A 22,403-nucleotide genomic window follows, 5' to 3' on the forward strand; every position below is an offset into this window, starting at 1 on the left:
AGAACAGAGTAGGGACGAAGAGCATGAGAAGAAGATTAACATTAAACAGGGATGAGAGGTGGGAGGGAAATGGAGAGAGAAGGGAAATTGCATGGAAATGGAAGGAGACCCTCAGGGTTATACAAAATTACATACAAGAGGAAGTGAGGGGAAAGGGAAAAAAAATTACAAGGGGGAGAAATGAATAACAGTGGAGGGGTAGAGAGAGAAGAGGGGAGGGGAGGGGAGGGGAGGGGAGGGGAGGGGGGATAGTAGAGGATAGGAAAGGCAGCAGAATACAACAGACACTAGTATGGCAATATGTAAATCAATGGATGTATAACTGATGTGATTCTGCAATCTGTATACGGGGTAAAAATGGGAGTTCATTACCCACTTGAATCAAAGTGTGAAATATGATATATCAAGAACTATGTAATGTTTTGAACAACCAACAATAAAAATTTAATAAATAAATAAATAAATAAATACAAAAAAAGTAAGTAATAAATTGCAAAACTGAAAAAAAATAGTTTTAGTTGTAGTTGTCACAATATCTTTATTTTATTTATTCATTTATAGGTGGTACTGAGGATCAAACCCAGGGCCTTGCACATGCTAGGTGAGCGCTCTACTACTGAGCCACAACCCCAGTCCCAGAAATTCTGTTTTATTAAAAATAGCTAAAGGGGCTGGGGATGTGGCTCAAGCAGTTGCGTGCTCCCCTGGCATGCGCAGGGCGCTGGGTTCAATCTTCAGCACCACATAAAAATAAAATAAAGATGTTGTGTCCACCAAAAACTATAAAATAAATATTAAAAAATTCTCTCTCTCTCTCTCTCAAAAAAAATAGCTAAAGGAGAATTCTGGAGTTGAAAAGTCAATAACCAAGGTAAATTAAATTCACCAAGGGGGCTCAAGCAACAGATTGTAGCTAGCAGAGGGATTGGAAAATTTGCAAGATATCAATAGCAATGATCCAAATTTAAGAACAGAAGGAAAAAATGGAATAAAGAAAAATAAACAGAACATCAGAGAAATAAAGAGATACCATTAGGTGTACCAAAATATGCATAATGAGAGTACCAAAAGGAGAGAAGAAAGAGAAAGGAGCAGAGAGTTACATGTGAAAGAAAATAGATTTCAACTTTGAAATGTATTAATCTATACATCCAGGAAGTTTAATAGACTGCAATCTGAATAGATACTAAAGTTTGAAACCAAATATATCACAGAAAAGATGCTGAAAGACAAAAATAAAAAGAAAATCCTAAAGCACCAGTAGAAAAATGACCACTTACATGGAAACCCCAATAAGGTAAATAGTTGATATTTACTATTTATCTAGCTGCTGCTCACCAGAGGGCAGTGGAATGACATATTCAAAGTGCAAATGATGATGATGATGATCATCATCATCATCATCATCACTGCAAATCAAGGATTTTATAACAAGCAAATCTATCTTTCAAAAATGAAGGCAAAATAAAGACATTCTCAGATAAACAAAACTCAGTATTCTTATTAGCAGTATATGGAAGAATATGCACAGACTATATGCAAATATTATATCATTTTATATGAGGAACTTGAGCATACACAGATTTTGGTTTCCATGAGGCATCCTGGAATAAACGCTCCACTGAAATTGGGGATAACTGGAAGCACAATTATATGTTTCTATGTCACTGGAGTGACCATGCTAGTATTGGAAAAATTAGACTTTAAAATTAAAAACAATAAAAGTTACTACAGTAAAGAAGAACATTTTATAATGATAAAAAGCCTATATATTAGGAAGTTATGATAAATAAAAATAAATAAATACATAAGCATGTACAACAAGACCCCAACAGAAATGAAACAAGATTGAACTTAGAAATAGATAATTCAGCAATTATAGTTGCATAGTTTCAGTGGACTGAAGAATCAAGTAGAAGATCAACAAGGAAAAAGAAGAGGTGAATAACATTATAAACGAACAGGGCCTGTAGTCTATAAAACACTTCACCCAACAACATCAGAACACACATTCTTTCCAAGCACACATTGAACGTTCTTTAGCATAAATCATATGTTACACCGTAAAACAAGCCTCAATAAATTCAAAAGGACAGAGACAATATAGACCATGTTTTTCAGTGGAAATGAAAGTAGAAATTAAACAAAGAAAAGAAGAAGGAAGAGGAGGAGGAGATTTGGAAAATTCACAAACATTTTGCAATTAAGCACCATACTTTTAAATAACCAGTGATCCAAAGAAAATGTTCTATTGTCAAACAAATGACAATAGAAAATATTTTAAGATACATGAACATAAAAGCACAGCATACAGAATTTCTGAGATGCACAAATTAAGTGCTTGAAGGGAAGTTATACCTATAAATGCCTATATTAAAAAGAAAAATGTCTTAAATCAAGAACCTAATCTTCTACCTTAAAACACTAGAAAAAGAAGAGACAATTAAATCTAAAACAAGCAGAAGAAAAGAAATGATGAAGATTAAAGTGAAAATTGATTGACTACAAAACAGACAAATATGACAGAGGGGATGTGACCACTGATCTTACAAAAATACAGAGGTTTATACATTCCATCAGGAATGTATTGGAACCAGTTAGATAACTTAGATGAAATGGACATCCCTATAAAGAAAACTACCAAAACCAATTAAGGAAGAACTAGAAAATCTGAATAGATCTATAATAATAAAGTGATTAAATTAGTAACTAAATTTCACAAAGAAATGTACAAGGTCAGATGGTTTTGCTGAATTCTACCAAACATTTAAAGAGTGAATTCTTCATAAAGTTTTCCCAAAAAGTAAAAGAATGAACACTTCCCAGTTCATTCTATGAAGCCATTATTTCTCTAATATCCAAACCAGACAGACACCATAGAAAAATGACAGAATAAAATTTTATGAATATAGACAAAAAATTCTGAACAAAACTTTAGCCAAGCAAATTTAGAAGAATATAAGAATTATACACTATGACCATGTGGGATTTATTCCAGGAATTCAAGTTTGCTTTAATATACTAAAATAAATCATTATAATATATTTATTATATTAACATAGTAATAGACAAGAACCCAAAATCATTTCAATGGATGCAGAAGAACCATTCAACAAAACTCAACATCCCTTCTGGTAGCAATACTTAAGCTAAAATTAGAAGGGCACTTCCTCAACCTGATCAAGGGCATCTACAAAACACTCATAGCTGATATATCTACTGAGGAAGGACTGAAAGCTTTTCACCTAAAATCAGAACATAAAGAAATATACTCTTCTATCCAACACTGTACTGGCAGAGATGACCAAGCAATGAGGCAAGACAAAAAAATTAAAAATAGCCAGATTGAAAAGGAATTAGTAAAAGTATTTTTACTCACAGATGACATCATCATGCATTTAGAAAATCCTAAGGAATCTACTAAAAACCTATTCTAATTAAAAAATAAATCTTCATTTTTTCTTTTCAGCAAGATTGTGGGATAACAGATCAATCAAAGTTATGAAAGCAATAAAGAAGTCTGGGGAAAAATATGGAAATAAAAGATGAAAGCAAGATTGAAAATGTAATCTCTACATTTCACACATAATAGAACATCATTTCAGGAATGTATATAGTCAGTCTTGTGTTACTACAACAAAATACATGAGGCAATTAACTTTCTAAAGAGGAAAGCTTTATTTAGGCTCATGATTTTGGAAGTTCAAATTCAAGATTGTGCAGCCCCATTTGTTTGAGTCTGGCAAGAGCAGCACATTAAGTTGGGTGTGTATGCCAGAGCAAGGGAACTCATCACAAGCCAGGAAGCAGAGAGAGAATGAACCAACGGAGCTCCACAATCCCCCTCAAGTTTATGCTCCCAATGACCTAAGTACCTCCCATGAGGCCCTGCCTCTTGAGTCCATAGCACCTCCTACTACTGCCATCTGGGGACCTATCCTTTAAATATGAACTTTTGAGAGACCTTCATCCAAACAATGACAGAGTGCCACAGACCCAAAAAACTAATACTGATGCTAGTAGTGGTATATGAAAGTCACATGTTTATGTTCTATTCCTTTACCTTTTAATTAATACCCAAATTATGAAGTATCATGAAGGAGAAATAGTATATGAACAATTTAAAATTCTTGTTATTATATCTCTCAAACAAACCCAATACTTGCAAATGCTCTTCATCTAAGGTTTATCTATAATCTTTGAAATAAAGTGCATATAGAAACTTGTGCTTATTGATTTACTTATGCTTCTTGCAATATTATGGTAAAGAAAATGAAACAGGAGAAACATTTTCAATTTTTTTCATAATGAAGGAAAAAAATTAAATACATATTAAATACCTGTGGGCATCTGGCAGCACTATAGCAATCTCCAGCCGTGGCAAATGGAACTGCTTTACCAAATATTGTCTTGGAAAAAAGAAGGTCCGTAGCTAGAAAATAGTAAAACTCTTTAGTATTAAGATAACATTGCAATCTTTATTGTCAAATGTACACAGAATTTGCATACAATTGTCTTCAGTGTATTTACATAATGAATTCAAAAATTTAACCAAAAAGCCACAATTATAGTACATAGTGTAGAAGAGTTTCTCAATGAATACATGTTCTTTAATACAAAAATGTTCATCTCATAACTTACCCTAAAATTGGCAGGTACATCTGTAATTAAAACAGAAGATTTAAACCAAATAATTGCTTTATTATATTTTATATCAGAGCAAATACTAAAATAAGAAAAAGTGAGATCAGGACCAAAATCACTAAAGAAAAAAAAAAGATTAATTAAAGAGAGATAAGTTATGCTGAAGTGCTTATGCACTGCATATGTATCAATTCATTTGGGAAATTAAGAACCACCAAACTAAAATACTTGCTGTTTTCTTTGATATCTTACATTACTGCATTATAGTATTCTTTTCATCTTAATTTTGCTGACACTATTAGCAGAATTTTCTGATTAGCAATAGCTGGGGATTCTACAATTATCAAAGGAACAAAAATAGAATCATGAGATCAAAAACATGTTGAAAGGAATCCTAAAAGTCAGCTGCTTCAATCATTTAATCATGCCTGACTCACTTAAATAATATTCCAACAGAATTATCCAGACAGTGGCTATCAGCTCCACAGAGTTGTCACAAATTATTTCACTTTTAGAGAAAACTGCAAGATCATTGCATATCCCATGATGACACCAGTCCCCTGGAGGCAATTCTCAGAGATAGCCTTGCTGCAAAGAGCTATCTTATCTCCAAGAAGGGTTTCCAAAACTAAGAGCACTTCTTGGTGTGTGAAGCAAGCCAGTACCAGTGAGAGCCAATTGTGGGCATCTCTTCCCAACTCCACATATAATAAGGTCATGTTAGTAGCTTATAATTGGCTGTGTGCAAGTATAGATACCATGAAAACAGACACAATCCAACTTTTTCCAGCATATCTGGTCATTAAACATTTATACATCACTACTTATGGCTATTATGAGTTAGACTGGGGCAGAGCTAAGTATGTATACAGTCCACTTGACTCTGATCAATTTCAGGACATCTACCAAACTCCTATAGAACAACTACTTGGGTGGCTCAACATCTCTCTCTAATTTAACATGTATGAGATAAGTGTGTTATCTATTTCTCCACATTTATTCCCTTGCATTATTCCCATCTCACTAAATTATACAACTATCCACCTGTTATTTTAGAAATCTTTCTGAACAGTCCATGTCACTTATTCCCACGTCCCTTCTGTGAGAAAATCCTATTGAATCAACTTCTTTAATATTTCACTATATTGTGACCCATGTCCTTAACTGTGTACCTCATCACATGAGATTCTTAATTATTTTCATGGATACAAGTTGTTCTCCCTCCAAGCAAGTATAGAATATGAGTTTCCCCTCCTCCTCCTGATACTTTTAGTCCAATGGCTTCTATGATGTCACAGATAAAATTCAATTACATACAGTAGCCCACCATTATCCATAGGGAATATTCCAAGAAATTTCTCAGATGCCTAAAACTGAAATGGAAATGAACCCTATTTATACAGTATTGTTTCACACACACACACACACACACACACACACACACACTTATGATAAATTCTAATTTACAAATTAACCACAGTAAGATATTATCAGTAATAATAATAATAATAAAATTAAAAATGTAAGAATATACTGTGCTAAAATAAAATAAGGATTTCTTGAACTCAGGCACTGTAATACCACCAAAGCTGATCTGATAAAACAAAACACTGCCAAGTGATTGACAGGCAGGTAGCATATCCAGTATGAATATGCTGGACAAAGGGATAACTCATGTTCCTTGTAGGATGGAGCAGGACAGCATGCGATTTCATTAAATTACTCAGAATGGCATGAAATTTAAGACTTAAGAATTATTTATTTCTGGAATGTTCCCATTTAATAATTTCTGAACGTGGTTGACCACAGGTAACTGAAACCACAGATAATGGGAGGTCACTGTCATTTAGTACACATTGTTCTTCATGGTCTGTTCCATGGAGACTTCCTAATATGCTATCATCCCTCAACCTCCACTCAATTTATGGTTCAAGATAGCTGTCCTTAGAAGCTTCTTGGTGAAACAAATATTTATTTGTAACTTATTTTATATTGGGCACTGTTACAAATACTGTGAACATAATAGTGGATGAAGCAGAAGCTGATGGAAGCAGAGTCCTACCAAAGAGAGACTAGTAATAGAGTAAATTTCTATATTATGTTAGGAGTGATAATTGCTATGATTAAAAATATACATATACAGCATGGAAGAGCACTGGGGAGAGAGGAAGATTAATAGTGCCCTAGTGATCCTTCATGGCCTTATTGAGAAGGTGAATTTCAGCAGTTATACATAACTGTGGGATGAATCTTCCAGGCAAATTGAACAGTAAGTGAAAAGGCCTTAACACAAGGGCCTGCCTAGTGTTCAAGCAAAGAGCCACTGTGTCTGGAGTCCAGTACACAAGGAGGTGGGGAAGGGTGAGAAGCAGAGTGGTAATGGAGGTGGGGAGATCATGTTGAGTTTTGTTGATCGGTGAAAGAATTCTCTATTCACCCTAAGTTAGGTGAGAAATGTCTGGATAGTTTCAAGCAGAGTTTATGTTTGTTAAGAAATCAAATGAGAGAAGCACAAGTCATAACACAACTGAAGTTTTATAGGATTGTTCTGGCTTATCTGTTGAGAAGAAAATCAATATCAGAAGTGATATGGACTTGGACCAATATGGTAGCAAATGAGTTAGTAAGAAAGGAGATTTGGCACCTCTTAGACAGTTCAGGCTGCCATAACAAAATTCCATAGACTGGATAACACAACTAACAGAAACTTACTTTTCACACTTCTGAGGGCTGGAAATCCAAGAATCCAAGATCAGGGTCCCAGCATGATTGAGATCTTGTGAAGGTGTTTTTGTTTTCTGTTTTTTGACTTGCAAATGAAGACCCTATTGCTATATTTTTCCATGATAGAAAGCTCTGATAGCTCCTCCTTTACTTAAAGTGTGCTCCTCCTATTATGAGGGACCCTTCTTCATGTTTTCATTTAAACCCAATTTTGTGGAATAGTTCCATCTCTAAATATCATTGCATTGAGGGTTAGGGTTTCAACTTTTTAATTTTGGGAATGTGCAATTCAGTCCATTGTGGTATGCATGTAAAAGGTTCACCTGATATAATTTGATGATGGATTTCATATGGTTGTAGAAGAAAGAGAAACATTAAAGATATTGCTAGTTTTTAGCTACAGCAGAAGGAGAAGTTTATAGTTGCCACTTTGGGCAATGGTTAAAATTGAATTGAAGGTAGAGGTTTAGCAGGAAGTAGTAGAAGCTCAGTTATGTTTGACATACCTATGACACATTCACATGGATATACTGAGCAGACAGGTGGATGTTCAGGGTAACAGTCCAAGTTGGAAATATACACTTGCGACTATCATTTAATAGATGGTACTTGAAATCTATAGAGGGAGTGGGATCTCCGAGGCAATGAATGAGTCTTAAATGTTCCAACATTAAATGTTATGGAAGATTAAAAGTAATTGGCCAAGTTAAGACATAGTGAGAAAGACAAGACAAAAAGTGACCAGGAAAGGCACAAAGTCATTATAGTGTGGTGTCCTGGAAGGCAGGTGCAGCAGTTAAAAATCATGGAAGATGAAAACCAAGAATCTACCATTGAATTTAGAGGAATGGAGGCCATTGATAATCTTAATTGAGCTATTTCCTAAAAGTGGTATGAATAAAAAACTGATCTGAATGAGTTCAGGAGGGTATGGAGGAAGAAAAATGGAAGAGAGAGGAATGACACTTTTAAGGAATTTACTGTAAGGAAACACACAGAAATTGGACAGTGGCTAGAGAAGAAGAGAGTAACAAGGATTTGTTCTTAATTTTAATGGAAGAAACAAGAGCATTTTCTCTGTGTAACATGCAAATTAAAGCAGAGAGGAAGAACTGATGATGTATTGTAGTGATGGGGATAATATAGTATCTGACAAATTCTGTTCCATGGCATAGGTACAAAATTGGTGAAAGGTTTCATTTAATCAATACTTGAATTTTGCCACATTCATTGAGGAAGGAAAAAAGAAGAGCTAAAAATGTATGTAATTGATCTTGTACACTCAGGACCCAGCCCAATGACTGAAAATATGGCAACTTTGTTTGATAAATTTATGAAAAACAGCTAAATATGTAAATATATACTTAGCAGTACTAATTACCTGATACATAATAAAATAATAACCAATATTTTTAGTGCATTTATTACATGCAAGACATTGACTATGTATATCATCTCTTAATCTTCACCAAAAGTAAGAAAGAAAGATAAGAGAAAGAAAGAAAGAAAGAAAGAAAAAGAAAGACAAAAAAGCAGGAAAAAAGGAGAGGAAAAATTGGGGGGCAATTTCGTATTTCACAGTTGAGGGAATTTAGACTTTAAAAGGTATGTTCAAGGTCATACAATTAATAAATTGAAACAAAGAATTTACACCCAAACAATATGACTCCAGAGTTTCACTGAAATCACTACTATAATTTGAATAGGATCTGTTCTTACTAACTCATGCAGAAATTCAATCCCCAAATTTTTTTGTTAATTATATCAAGGGAATGGAAACTTAATTCTGTTATGGTGTTTTGTTGTGAGTTTTTTAGGAAATGATGAGATTATATTAGGTCAGTGGGGTGGAGCCCCTATGATTGAACTGTGGTGCTGCATAAGGAGATGGAGAGAGATCTCACAGACACAGAGATACCCACACATGGCCACCATGATGTGAGGCAGCCAAGGATGAGGACTTTGCCAGAGCCTGTGTTATGCCATTTGAATTTTCAGCCTATAAAACTATGATCCAAAATAAACCTCTCTCCTTTATAATACAGGAAAGAATTTTGTTACATTAGTGAAAAATGAACTAAACATCCACTGTAGTAAATGTTGAAGGTTTGGTAATTGGTAGTCATCAAGTTCATCATCATATTAACTATAATTTAGATACTACATATTAATGCAAATACTGCTTCAATAAATATTCTCTTTTCATTTCTTTCTCTAGTTTATGCACTGGGCTATACACAGTTGATCCAATGAGGACTGAGATCTGTCTCAGCTTTTGAAATAAACTCTTTGCCTCTTTATGCAGGCATGTCACTTTCAAGACAGCAGGCTGCATCATGCTCAGTGTATTTAGATTCCATAAATATGTTTTGACTTGATTGTATCGTAAATTAATTTCTAGGCAGTATTATAAATTAAGGCAGTATGATTCATTACTTGAGGTCCGTAACTAGGACTTTATAATCCCCCCAACAATTACTAACTAGGAAACGGACAAGTCACTGAACTTCCATATATATATAAATTTCTCATCACTGCTTACAGTGTGATATAATAATTTCCCTAATACAGGATTGCTGACATATTAAATGAATACTGTATGGGAAAATGATTGATCAATTATAATTTATAATTAATGTTCATTATTAATTTAAACCCTGAAAAAAATACTTACACGTATATGTCAAAGAAGTTAATTTTCTTGCCCTTTTATAGTTGGTTTTTTTAAGGTAGAGGGTTTTGATTTGAAAGGGCAGTATCTTATCACTGCCACAACCATTACATTTTGATTAAGGGTACCCCTGATATGTCATTGCAGAGAAAGCAGATAGCTAATAATACTTTTTAAATTAAGTAATTGTTTTGCAGTGCCAGGTCCTTCTCTAAACCCTGATTATCATATATATCAGCATATTGCTAGACTTTCATTAGGAAATGGAGGATTTTGTTTTAAAAATAGAGTCAGCACTTACTTTTAATTTGCAAAGAAGTAAGATCAATTCTTATTTTGCTGAAAACAGTATATCCAGCAGCTAGGTAGTCATTTTTACATGCACAGTCTTGCCTCCTACTTCCATTAAAAGGGCATTCATATGGATTTTGTAGTCTGTAACAACATTGGAATATTTTTAATCTCAGATAGTTATTAGACCCCAGCATGATGAATGGTAAGCTTTGAAAGTGGGAAAATAAAAAAATACTCCTGTTCTTCAATATCCTAATTCCAGCAAGTTAAATGTGAAAGAAATAAAAATAATTCAATATACAAAACTAATATACAATTAATATACAATATTCTCGATGGGCAATTTAAGGATAGTTTGCAGAAAAATAATTCCTAATGTTTGTCACTGGAATTAATTTGATTTTTATGAAAATACACACAGATATTTAGCTAGTCCCTTCTCTATTGTCCCACCATTCACCCACGTTTAAGTCAATCTCTCTGTGAGTAGAGCTTAACACTCATGTCTTTCTTATTAAATATGCATAGAAACAGATGGCTTAGGTCCTCATATGTCCATCTGCTCTTAAATTACTTGCCCCATATGTGATCTATTCAAGTGTCATACAAAGGTTAGAACTTCTAAAAGTCATAAAAAATATACAGATAGAACACAACACAGCACATACCTAAAGCCATACACTTCAGAAAAGTTGTCTTCTTCACCTTTTACCAGTGATAAATATTCCTTGGGGTTCTCCAAGTGCATGTCTGCACAGTGGACCTAAAAGAAAAATGCAAACACCTATAAAACTTTATCAATAGACAATGAACAGTGGTAAAGTCAACTAGGAACTCTTTCTGTAATACCTTTATTATTCTTCCCTTAATGTTAAGGTAATAGTCACCATCCTTGGTAATGTTGCTTTTAACTTGGATTTCGTTGCAGGTGGTAAATGATTTACCTTCAAAGACAAGTTAACACATCTTATCAACACTTAACAAATTACAAACACAGCATGAGCTTAATCATGTAGTTAGTGCCACACATTGAAGACCTGAACCCTTCAGGTTGTAGAGTATGTGACTATCATGTCCATTTATTTTTACACTTTACTAAAACTTCTTAGAAAAACTTACATACTAGGCTCATTTTTGAAATTTATTAACTTACAGTCATTGGCATAACATTTCCTTTGAGCATCTGGTTTTAAATGCTTCAGACACAGGTCACTGGACCCACCATTTTCAGCTATGCATTCTACTCTTCTCACCATTATCCCACTTCCACAAGTCACTGAGCACTGTGAACAGAGTATAATTTACAGAAAAACATATAACAAATACTAAAGAAGTCCAGTAAGTCCATGCCTGCTCAGAGTAAGTCCTTTTGAAATAAATGGAGGGTCAATAAGGGTTAGAACTACTGAAGATAAAGAAATACACTGAAGACTGCACAATTACAGATGGAAAAAGTTCTCAGTCCTGGACTTAAGTCTATTATTTCTCAGTTACTGGCTTCTTTTCATTTATTTTGTATACTTATATCTATAGTACATTGTAAATACTTAATAAATATTAATTAACAAGGATATTAAGACTCCTAAGAGTTTTTTTCTCACTGAGTTAAGATGCTACTTGCAAAGTAGTATTTATCTGCTTTCCATCAATTAAATTGAGAATATGATATAGTGAAAATAATATTTATTACTCATATATTAGATTTATTTATTTCTTCACTTATCAATAAATATGTTTTAAATACTTCCTCAAAGTGTAATCTCCTTACAGGGTTCTCTGAGGAACAGAAATAAGTATTGATATGGCATCTATTATTAAAAAAAGTTCCAGAAAGCATAGAGGAGAGATAAGATTATATGTACAAATAACTGATACATTAGTTTTCAGACAAAAGGAGATGAGACAACTCCAAGAATATAGCTAGACATGCAGATTACCAGGCATTCTACCCCCTGGAAAACCGAATTCAAAAAGTTTTTAATTCATTATTTCACACTGACCTTGCTCCATTTTCCAACTTTCCAAGTGGCCACATGCAAACAGCCTCTCATATTGCATTTGTAAACCTGAGAGGAAGGTGGCACAGGGCATTCTCGATAGGATACAGGCCAAAGCTGATGGAGCTTATGTTTCTTAGTAGACCGGATCCCAATGCAATATGTAATCCTTTGTTGATAACTAAATCCACAGTTACCTGCACACTTAAAAATACATGATTGCAAGATGATAAGAAGATGTTTTGAAACTTAACAACTAAAATTAAACAGTTGTTTAATTATTATTCATAATAATAATTATCTATAATAGTTGCATTATCTCCACAACAATCTTAGTTGATCAGCCTCATTTACAGATGGGTAAACAAAGTTTCCAAGCCATTTGCTCAACTTTTCCAGAGTTGTACCAATAAATAGAAAGAACCCAGATTCTGGCTAGGCTTTGTATTTTGTAAATTTTCTATTTATTTTTCAACATCAAGTTTTTTGAGTTTTTTACATATTCTGGGTGTCAAAGAGTAACAAAGATTTTTCAAGGTTACCACAGGGTCAAAAGGAAGAGAATAAGAATAAGGCAAGATAAAATCCCACATATGTAAAGAACTCAAAAAACTAATGTCAAAAAATAAATAACCCAATTAATAAATAGCAAGTGAACTAGACTGACATTTCTTAAAAAAAAAATGAAAAGGCCAAAAAAAATTGGAAAATCTGTTTAACATTTTTATCAGTCAGGGTAATGCAAACCAACTACACTGAGATTTAATTTCACTCTAGTTAAAATAGCATTCATCAATAAAACAAATAATAAATGCTGGTGAGAATGTTGGGGGAAAGGAACTGTTGTTAGGATTGTAAATTAGTACATACAACTACAATGGAATTCAGTATGAAAGTTCCTCCAAAGACTAGGCATGGAATCACCATATGACCCACTGTATACTCTTTGGTGTTTACCCTAAAGAACTAAAGTCATTATACACAAAATCAATTCAAAGTATATGAAAAACCTAAAAGCATAAACAAAAATTATACATGTCTTAGAAGAAAACATCAATATTCGTTTTTGTGACCATGGAATAGGCAATAATTTCTCAGGTGTAATACTTAAAGCACAAAGACAACCTTAATTTTAAAAGTTTGTCAAATTTGGCTTCCTCAAAACTAAACACATTTGTGCACCAAAGTACACTATGAAGAAAGTGAAATGACAACCCACAGACTGAGAAAAAAAATATTTAAATATCATATAATTGACAAAAGTTGGTACCTGAAAAAAAGTTCCTAACTTAACAATAAAAATACAAATGGGCAGAGGATTTGAATAGCTATTTCTAAAAAGAAGATATAAAAAATAACAAATAAAAGAAGCTAGACACAAAAGACCACATGCTTTATGATTCCATTTATACAAAATGTCCAGAACCAGGCAATCAATAGAGACAGAAAGGAGTTAGTGGTTGTCAGTGACTAGGAGGAAAGTGGGAGAATGAGAAGTGACTATTAATAGGTAGAAAGCCTTTTAGGTGTGACACAATATTCATGATGATGCTTGCAAAAACTTACACTGAATTTCTCTAAATTGCAAACACACAGACTTTACAATTAGCACAGAAGGACATTAAAAAGTCAGTAATGACTGTTATATGCTTGAAATATTAAGGAGGACTTCTTAAAAGATAAAATTGAGCTTTAGATGAAGATGGTGATGTATGGAATGAAAAGTAAACTGGATCAGAATTAAAGGCATATCAGACATCAGAGAAGAAAAGATAAGAAATCTTGAAAACATCTATACAATTTATATGAAATATTACTCAATAATAAAAAAAGAATAAACTACTGATACATATTGTGACCTCAATGAATCTCCAAAACTTGTATTACATCAGACAAAAAAATAATTCTATTTATATAAAATCCTGGAAGTTCAAACTAATACAGTGACACATAACTAATATAGAAAATAGTGGGGGTTAATTGTGGGGTGAAGGGAGTATAGGGAGGATTATAAAATAGTACAAGGAAATTTTGGGGCTGATGGAAGTATAATATGCTATTTATTTTGTATATTATACTGAGCTTATGGATACATACATATGTCTAAACTTAAGCTGTACACTTTAAATATGTACAGTTGATTGTCAATTATACCTCAATAGCACTGTTTTTAAAAAGTGAGAACCATGCAAGACCCATTTGCTAAACTATTCCTAGTAGTTGGTTTCATGGATGGTACCAATGGACACTTCAGACTAACATTTTGCTGTTAGTACTCTACACAATCCAATGGTATCACTCATTAGATCAATATGCATACCCATTATCTGTCCCCACTTTCAAATTTGAGACCCAGCTGTTGTGTACAGGAACAAAATTTCTCAATTCCTTTTTTTTTTTGCCTTACCTGGGATGGGTCTCCTGTTACTACCACATATTTGCAGGGAGGGTTTCTGCACTTTTTGATTGACAGAGGCCTGGTTGAAGGGTCACAGAAACTTTCATTTACTTGCATGTTCTGGGCATCAACACACTTCACAAGCCGATGTGTCTCTTTTGTCTTACATGATGTTGAACACTAGAAATGCAATAACAAAATGAACAGCACACTCTTACAGACATTGTCTTTGAAAGCTCACTCATCAATACTCACATCCAGCCACTGTCCCGCTATCCACTGGTACTGCACACAGTCCTGGCGCCAGCATTGCCTCTGAAAATAAGGCCGGGTGGACCGATCACACCTTTCTTCAGCCACCCGACCTACGCCTCTCAGTCTGCAGTAGACATCTCTTTGCTGAACTCCAGAGCCACAGGTCACAGAGCACTGCAAAGAAGCCCAGATGCATTGAACTATATAGCTAACAAATATCAAATTATATAAAAATAGCAAAATTGAGCTATTGCACATTTTTATTTCCTTTAAACATCATTTAATATTATATTATGCATTAGGCAGAAATTACATGTGTTGTAGCGTGTGTGTGTGTGGAGTGTGTGTGTGTGTGTGTGCGCGCGTGTCCTCTTTTTCAATAAATTGCCTGAAGCCTTCCAGAAACTTTGACAAGTGAATTATGTTATGCTAGACCACATCCAAATTCCCAATTGATAACCCTCTCTTTTGACTTAAATGCACTTGATGTCTATAAAAATGACCATGAAGTCATAAACTATTCTACTACATTGCTTTTATGTTACACTTAAATTCTTACACTATACACATTATATCTCAGTGAATAATGCTTCCAAGAGTGTTAGGTTCACCTTTTTACTTATAATATTTCAGTTTGTACCTATTAAGGGATCCATACATTTGCTATTTGTTGACTCCCAACTATATTTCAGTGGATAAGAGTTTGGGAAGCTACTGTATAACTTATAAATTTAGCCTCTCCAGGCCTCATTTTTCTTATTTGTATAATGAAAATTTTGTGTTATTTATATAATTTTACAAAACACTTATATATTTTTCTTGACAAGAGTTTTCTAAAGGAGGTACCATGCTGAAGACACCAAGACTCAGAGAGTTTCAGTCACTTGCTGGCCTCGGTAAGGTAAGGTGCTACCTATGTGAGGAGGTTTCTTAGTCCATCCAGAATGTTAATTAGCAAAATAAGATAAACTAGGTGACTTATTAATGATAAAAATTTATTTCTCACAATTATAGAGTCAGAAATTCCAAGATCAAGGTGCCAAGAGATTCAGTGTATGGGGAGGGCCTCCTGTCTGGGTCATAGAGGACACTCTCACTGTATTCTGATTGGACATGACATCTCAGAATCATGAGAGCAATGCCTTCATGATCTAATTAATTTCCAGTCCCCTTTTTGTCTCATCACCTTGGGAGTAGGGTTCCAACATGAATTTTAGGAGAACATGAATATTCAGACCATAGCATTCTGTCCCTCACCCTGCCAAATTCATGTTCTTCTCACATGCAAAATATAGGCAGTCATTTCATCGCCGTGGCCCCCAAAGTCTTAACTCATTACAGCATCAACTCCAAAATCTAAATCCAGAGTATCAATATCTAAGTCAGACATGAGTGAGATTCAAGGTATGATTCATCTTGAGGCAAATGAACCTGTGAAATCAAACAAGTCATGTGATGGGAAAGGCATAGGATAGACATCCCCATTCCAAAAGGGAGAAAAAAAACAATGGGATGGGTAATAGGTCCTGAGCAATTCCAAAACCCAATGGGACAAATGACATTAAATCTGAAGTTTCCAGAATAATTCTAGGCTCAATGTCATGATTTCTGAACATACTGGGGGAGAGTTTGGGCCAATGCCTTGCCTTCACACTCCAGGCACCTCTATATTTTGAAATCTATGTGAAGTGGCCACATTATCATAATAACGTGGTTATGTACTGTGCATGCCTGGGAGATGCACCACGTTGACATATGTAGCCAAAGCTAACCACCTATGCACCCTGGTGGGGCAGCCACTTCAGTGTCCACTGCGTTGGGCCCACTGAAGCCATACTTGAGACAGCAGAGGAGTGCTTTTCACCAGAATGTAGGAACTAGAGCTCATGGTGTGAGTTGGCACCAGGTAGCTGTCACCCTATCCTCCCCCTCAGCTCTGGCACTGGGGCCTATGAGGGCAGGGGTAATCCTTGATAATCTCTGAAATGCCTTTGCAGGTCATTCTTCCATTGTCTTGGACAATAGGCCATGGCTTCTATTTAGATGGCTGTGTGATATCCACATTGTCTTGATAAATAACTCACAGTGATGATTGAAATGGCCATCCCAATTAATCTAATTATCATTAGATAATTTTCTAATCTGATTATTAAATTTGGCCACAGCCTTCACGTTCTATATTGAATAATCTTCCTCATTTTGACAAATAGGATACACTGAGAATATTTTAAGTTCTCTTACCCTTTGATTTATATTCCATTTTTTTAAAAAAATCTTTTTATTTATAGATGGACACAAAACCTTTATTTTATTTGTTTATTTTTCACGTGCTGCTAAGAATCAAACCCAGTGCCTCAAACATGGGAGGCAAGCGCTCCACTACTGAGCCACAACCCCAGTCCCTACATTTCTATTTTAAGTCACTTCTCTGTGGTGGCATTTTACAATAAACAGTCAGGAGAAATCAAGTTGCAACTTCAAAGCTGTGCTTAGTAACTTCTTTGATATCCAGTTTAATTACCCACCAGTTCTACTTTCCACAAAACACAGAAACCCTAACACAATTCCCTGAAATGTGAACACAAAGTAGCCAGATTCTTTGTAACTGTGTATCAAGGATGGCCTTTCCTCCTTTGCCTGCCATCTCATCAGATTGGCCTTTACAGTTCACAGTCTCTAAGATTGAGCTCTATCTTCGGCTCTTCTCTTTTCTTCTTGAGCTCTCACCAGAATTGCCCTTAATCCCTTCATGGCCACACAGGATTTTGTAACATACACATCAAAACTCTTACAGTCCCCACACATTACCCAGTACCAAAACCACTTCCACATTTAGATGTTTGTTACAGCAGCATCCTGCTATCAGTACCAATTTTCTCTTAGTCTGTTTAGACCTCTATAAAAATATACTCTAAACTAAGTGACTTATAATCACAGGGATTTATTTCTCACAGTTTGGGTGCCTCAAAAGTCCAAAATTGAAGCTCCGGAAGATTTGGTGTCTGGTGAAGACTTGGTTCTGATTCATAAAAGATCATCTGCTTATGCCTTCTCATGTGGTAGAAGTACAATGACGTCCATTTAAAATTAGAAATCCCAAATTGTTTATTATTCTTCATTTCCTGATAAAGCTGTTTCATCCATCCCAGCTTCCTATAAACCATCATCTTGTGCTGAGAATGGGAGCTAAAACTGCCCTCCCCAAAACCCCTGGCACCAACATGCTCAGAGAACTTGAACTGTGATGGATCTATTGTAGATTGGGTCTGAAGTGTCCCCCAAAGGTTCATGTCTGAAGGCTTGTTCAGAAATGAGCTTTTGGACTGGGTGTGGTGGTGCATGCCTATAATCTCAGCAGCTCAGGAGGCTGAGGCAGGAGAATCACGAGTTCAAAGCCAGTCTCAGCAAAAATGAGGCACTAAGCAACTCAGTGAGACCCTGTCTCTAAATAAAATACAAATTAGGACTGGAGATTTGACTTGGTGGTCAAGTGCCCCTTAGTTCAATCCCTAGTACCCATCCCCCACAAAAGAGAGAGAGAGAGAGAGAGAGAGAGAGAGAGAGAGAAGAAATGAACTTTGGGGAAGTAATGCATCATGAGGGCTCAGACTTCATGACCTCATGAGTGGATTAATCCACTGATGGATTCATAGCTGAAGGAAGTATTGGGAGTTGATGGAAACTGTAAGAGGTGGGATCTAGTTAAAGAGAGTGGCTCTTGGGGGGCATGCCCTTGGAGACTGTATCTTGTCCCCAGTCTTTCTCTTTCTCTGCTCAGATGTTATGAGAAGGGCTTCACCAAGCCCTTTCAACATGAAGTTCTGCATCACCACTGGCCCAGAAACAATGGACCAGGTGACCATGGACTAAAACCTCTGAAACTGTGGGCCAAAATAAATCTTCCCTTTTCTAAGTTGATTTTCTCAGGTATTTTGTCACAGCAACAAAAAGCTGACTAACACAATATCTTGGCTAGCACAGATTGGAAAAGTCTACATATGTATATTTTCTGGCTTTTTCCCACTATGAATCTAATATTTCTGTAGGACAGCACAAACAGAGAGTTGTCTTCCCAGTTTGGACCAGGCTATGATTAAATTCATTTTTATTTGGTATCATTTTCTCTTATTGATGAAGCAACCAAATCCAGTGGGTTCGGATCCCAGCAACCTCCGTGGTGACAGAAGAGACAAGCTAAGTCTCTGGGGTAGTTTTTCATAAGAGAGTCAATTATGGGGATTCCACCCTCATGACCTAATCAGCCCCACACTCAACACCTCCTAATACTGTCACTCTGGGGTGCAGGATTTCAAACCATGAATTTTGAAGGGACATAAACAATTGAATCACAACAGTGGTAAAGCACAGTCAAAGCTCCATTCTTCCTGTTGAGCTCTTCTCACTCACTGCCTCTGGGAGCAGAAGGACTTCACAGTTTTGTAGCTGTGGAATATGAGGTTTTCTAAAACTAAGTGGTGAAAATCATATAACAGAGCTTGACAACAGCACAGAGTTGTGGTGCATCCTTAATAAGGTGCGGGGTCTAAGAATATTTATTTACTTTGTGAGTCCAGTGCTGTATATTCCCTGTCATCTCAGAAGAGATTTGAGGTAACACTGGATAGTATTGTGTGAAGACCCATCAGTATTCCCAACAGCAATATTATAAAAAAGAAATCAGGTTGTTCTTCAAGTTCTCTATTTTTACAGGAGTTCCAGAGTAACTAATTTCCTTTTTTATTTATTTTAACAACATTAACACATATCTGCAAAATATAATTTTGCCATGAGAAAAAAACATATAAATCCCACAAAATCTAAGAATTTAATTTACCAAGTAGGCTCCAATTCCTTGTACAAACTGTAGCAGCATTTTCACTATAAAGACACTGTAAAATTTAGTATTTCTATCTTGCATGTATAAGCAGCAACCGCTGACTTCAAAGAGAATTTGTATGCATAATTTTACTTATCTACATAATTCATATATACATTCAAGTTATGCTTAAGCTATTGAATTTTGCCAACTCATTGAATGTTTTCACAAAACATATATACCTCTTTGTAGGGAGACAAATAACTTAATATGTGCTGTGCTTCAGGAACACTATTAGATAGACTAAAACATCTGGATGCAGTTTAGCCTCATCTGAACCTCTTATGAAAATGTTTAACCTATAAAATATGGCTCCTGCAAACTTTTCAGAGATAATTTCAAAAAAATAAACCATATTTGGAAAACATCCTGCCTCCAAACCTGAAAAAAAACAATTCCTGGAAAAAACAAGTTCACAAAACATAGCTTAGCAAAAAGTTCTAATGAACACGTATAATTTCCTATAATTCACTAAACCACACTGCTTTATTGGTCCTTTGATCCTAAGACAAGTTTAAAAAAAAATCCACTGAGACCAGGCATGGTTACTATATTTTATCATGGCCCTCTCCTTCCCAAAAGGAGAACAAGTGGACTGCTTTGAAAAAAAGGTAACTTTTGTTTTTCAGTATTTTAGGGAGTAAATTGATATGGTTTTAGATTTGAATAGAGGATAACTTTACTTCAATTTAATATTCCTCAACCCTTGTGTCATCAACAACCTGCAAATTCAACAGACACTTTTCAAACCTCTTCTTGGCTAATTTCACCAACACATTTGGCACCACTAACCACTTCCAGTGCATTAGTCTTACTTCTAGGATTGAAATCTTTCTGGTTCTAGGTGCTCTCCTCTTTCTTCTTATATGTCTCCCTCACAGGGTCCTTACCTGACTCCACTCTCTCTGATCATATTTTAAGCATTAGCATATCCTACTAAAGCATATCAAAGGCTACTGAAGCTAAATGTTTTCGTAGCAGAACTCATCACCTTTACCTAAAGCCAGTTCCTCTTATGGTCATAGATGCAGTGAAGACACTGCCATCCCTCTTAAGTGGCTTACCAGAATGGCCTCCCAAGTACATTACAACCCCCATACACTCATCCTTATTTTAATAGTTTTATAGAACTACATATTTATATGCGTGTTAAATTTTATTTTAAAAATATCCCCAGATGATGTGTTTGAGGGCTTTGTGAGGCCATGGATGCAAGTATAACACAAATAATTGGAATACATTAAGTTAGCAACCCTACATAACTCAATTTTGATAGAAAAATCATACTGACACATAAATATAACATTGCTTAGACTAGAACTTGAAAGGCTTAGTGAAAACAGAAGATAAATTTTAGCAAATCCACAAGTTCTGTAGCTATTGAAGAACAAAGATAAAGAAGTATCACAATCTGCATTGCCAAATGGCTTCAATAATGCTGACTCACTTTGCCATTTAATAAATAATTATTTAAAATAAAAACAGTGAAGTCCTCTCTTGATGAGTTGGTTATAATTTTCATTGTGAATAAGGTTTTTGTTCCATTAGTTATTTGCAACTATAGTTTTTTCAAAAGAATCAATAACATAGTAGTAGCATGCCATTTTGAGTTAGAAACTCTAAGAATATCTAGTCCTAATCTTTCCTTAATTCTGAAATCTCTTTTATAGTAATGGTGAATGAGAGCTTATCAAACTAAACATAACCAAATATACTTTCTTAACGCATTCACTATATCTTCAAAGCAAACATTTGATTTTTAGATGCCTCCAATGTTAGCAAATACTCTCTTATGTTGACCTAAAATTGTCTTTAAACTTTACCCACTCTCCAGAATCTGTTCTCTTCTATTAATTTGAACAAAAAGATGTCTACTGTCACATAAAAGTATGAAGGTGTGAGGACCATGGAAGCCACCTAATGACCATCAGGAGCTGACAAATGAACTGGAGATACGTCAATCCAACTCCTTGATATCATGGAGCTGCTAAATCAAAATTAAAACTAGCCATGCTGTTTTTGTTGTGTAAAAATAAACATTAGCGCTTTAATCTGCTAATAATCAGGGCTTTTGCTGCTTACAACAGAAGACAGCAGGACTGATAAAGCAGTATTGTTGCCATTTGATTGTTCTTCACTGGAAATCTGAAACGTTGTAATGCTTTTCTTAAAGTATGGATCCTGGAGTATGCACAGGTCCAAATACCTGACTATTAGAGCCAAAAAGTACAAACATTATCCTTCTGTTAATATAGCCTAATGTGCTTCTAGTCATTTAAGTCATTACAGTTTATTTAACATATGTGATCAACTAAATCCTCAGTTTCCTATGCATATAAAATTATTATATATTTTTCATTTAAGAAATAGCCATTTTTTACATGAATAAGCTTGCAATAAATTTAGCACAGCATATATTACATTTCTACTGAATAAATTACTATGTAGTACAGTAAGAGCCTACAATTATTGAAACTATGCCCTTCTTGGCCAGAGAGGACAATATATTATTAAGGAAATATAAGGATAAGCTAAGATACAATG

General features: G+C 34.9%; 1 protein-coding gene across 1 annotated transcript in view; it reads right to left on the minus strand.

Moving 5' to 3' along the window:
- Positions 1 to 22,403, minus strand: part of Adamts20 (ADAM metallopeptidase with thrombospondin type 1 motif 20) — a 154,544-nt gene that overhangs the window by 15,036 nt on the left and 117,105 nt on the right. The window contains exons 30-37 of the mRNA XM_048802443.1: positions 14,984 to 15,157; positions 14,738 to 14,908; positions 12,334 to 12,534; positions 11,487 to 11,616; positions 11,183 to 11,277; positions 11,002 to 11,096; positions 10,341 to 10,474; positions 4,341 to 4,432 (exon numbers count right to left, since the gene is read on the minus strand). Coding sequence (XP_048658400.1) covers positions 4,341 to 4,432; positions 10,341 to 10,474; positions 11,002 to 11,096; positions 11,183 to 11,277; positions 11,487 to 11,616; positions 12,334 to 12,534; positions 14,738 to 14,908; positions 14,984 to 15,157 — 1,092 coding nt within the window. The remainder of the gene's footprint in view (positions 1 to 4,340; positions 4,433 to 10,340; positions 10,475 to 11,001; positions 11,097 to 11,182; positions 11,278 to 11,486; positions 11,617 to 12,333; positions 12,535 to 14,737; positions 14,909 to 14,983; positions 15,158 to 22,403) is intronic.

This window comes from Marmota marmota, unplaced genomic scaffold (genome assembly GCF_001458135.2).
Source record: "Marmota marmota marmota unplaced genomic scaffold, marMar, whole genome shotgun sequence".
Taxonomy (NCBI): domain Eukaryota; kingdom Metazoa; phylum Chordata; class Mammalia; order Rodentia; family Sciuridae; genus Marmota; species Marmota marmota.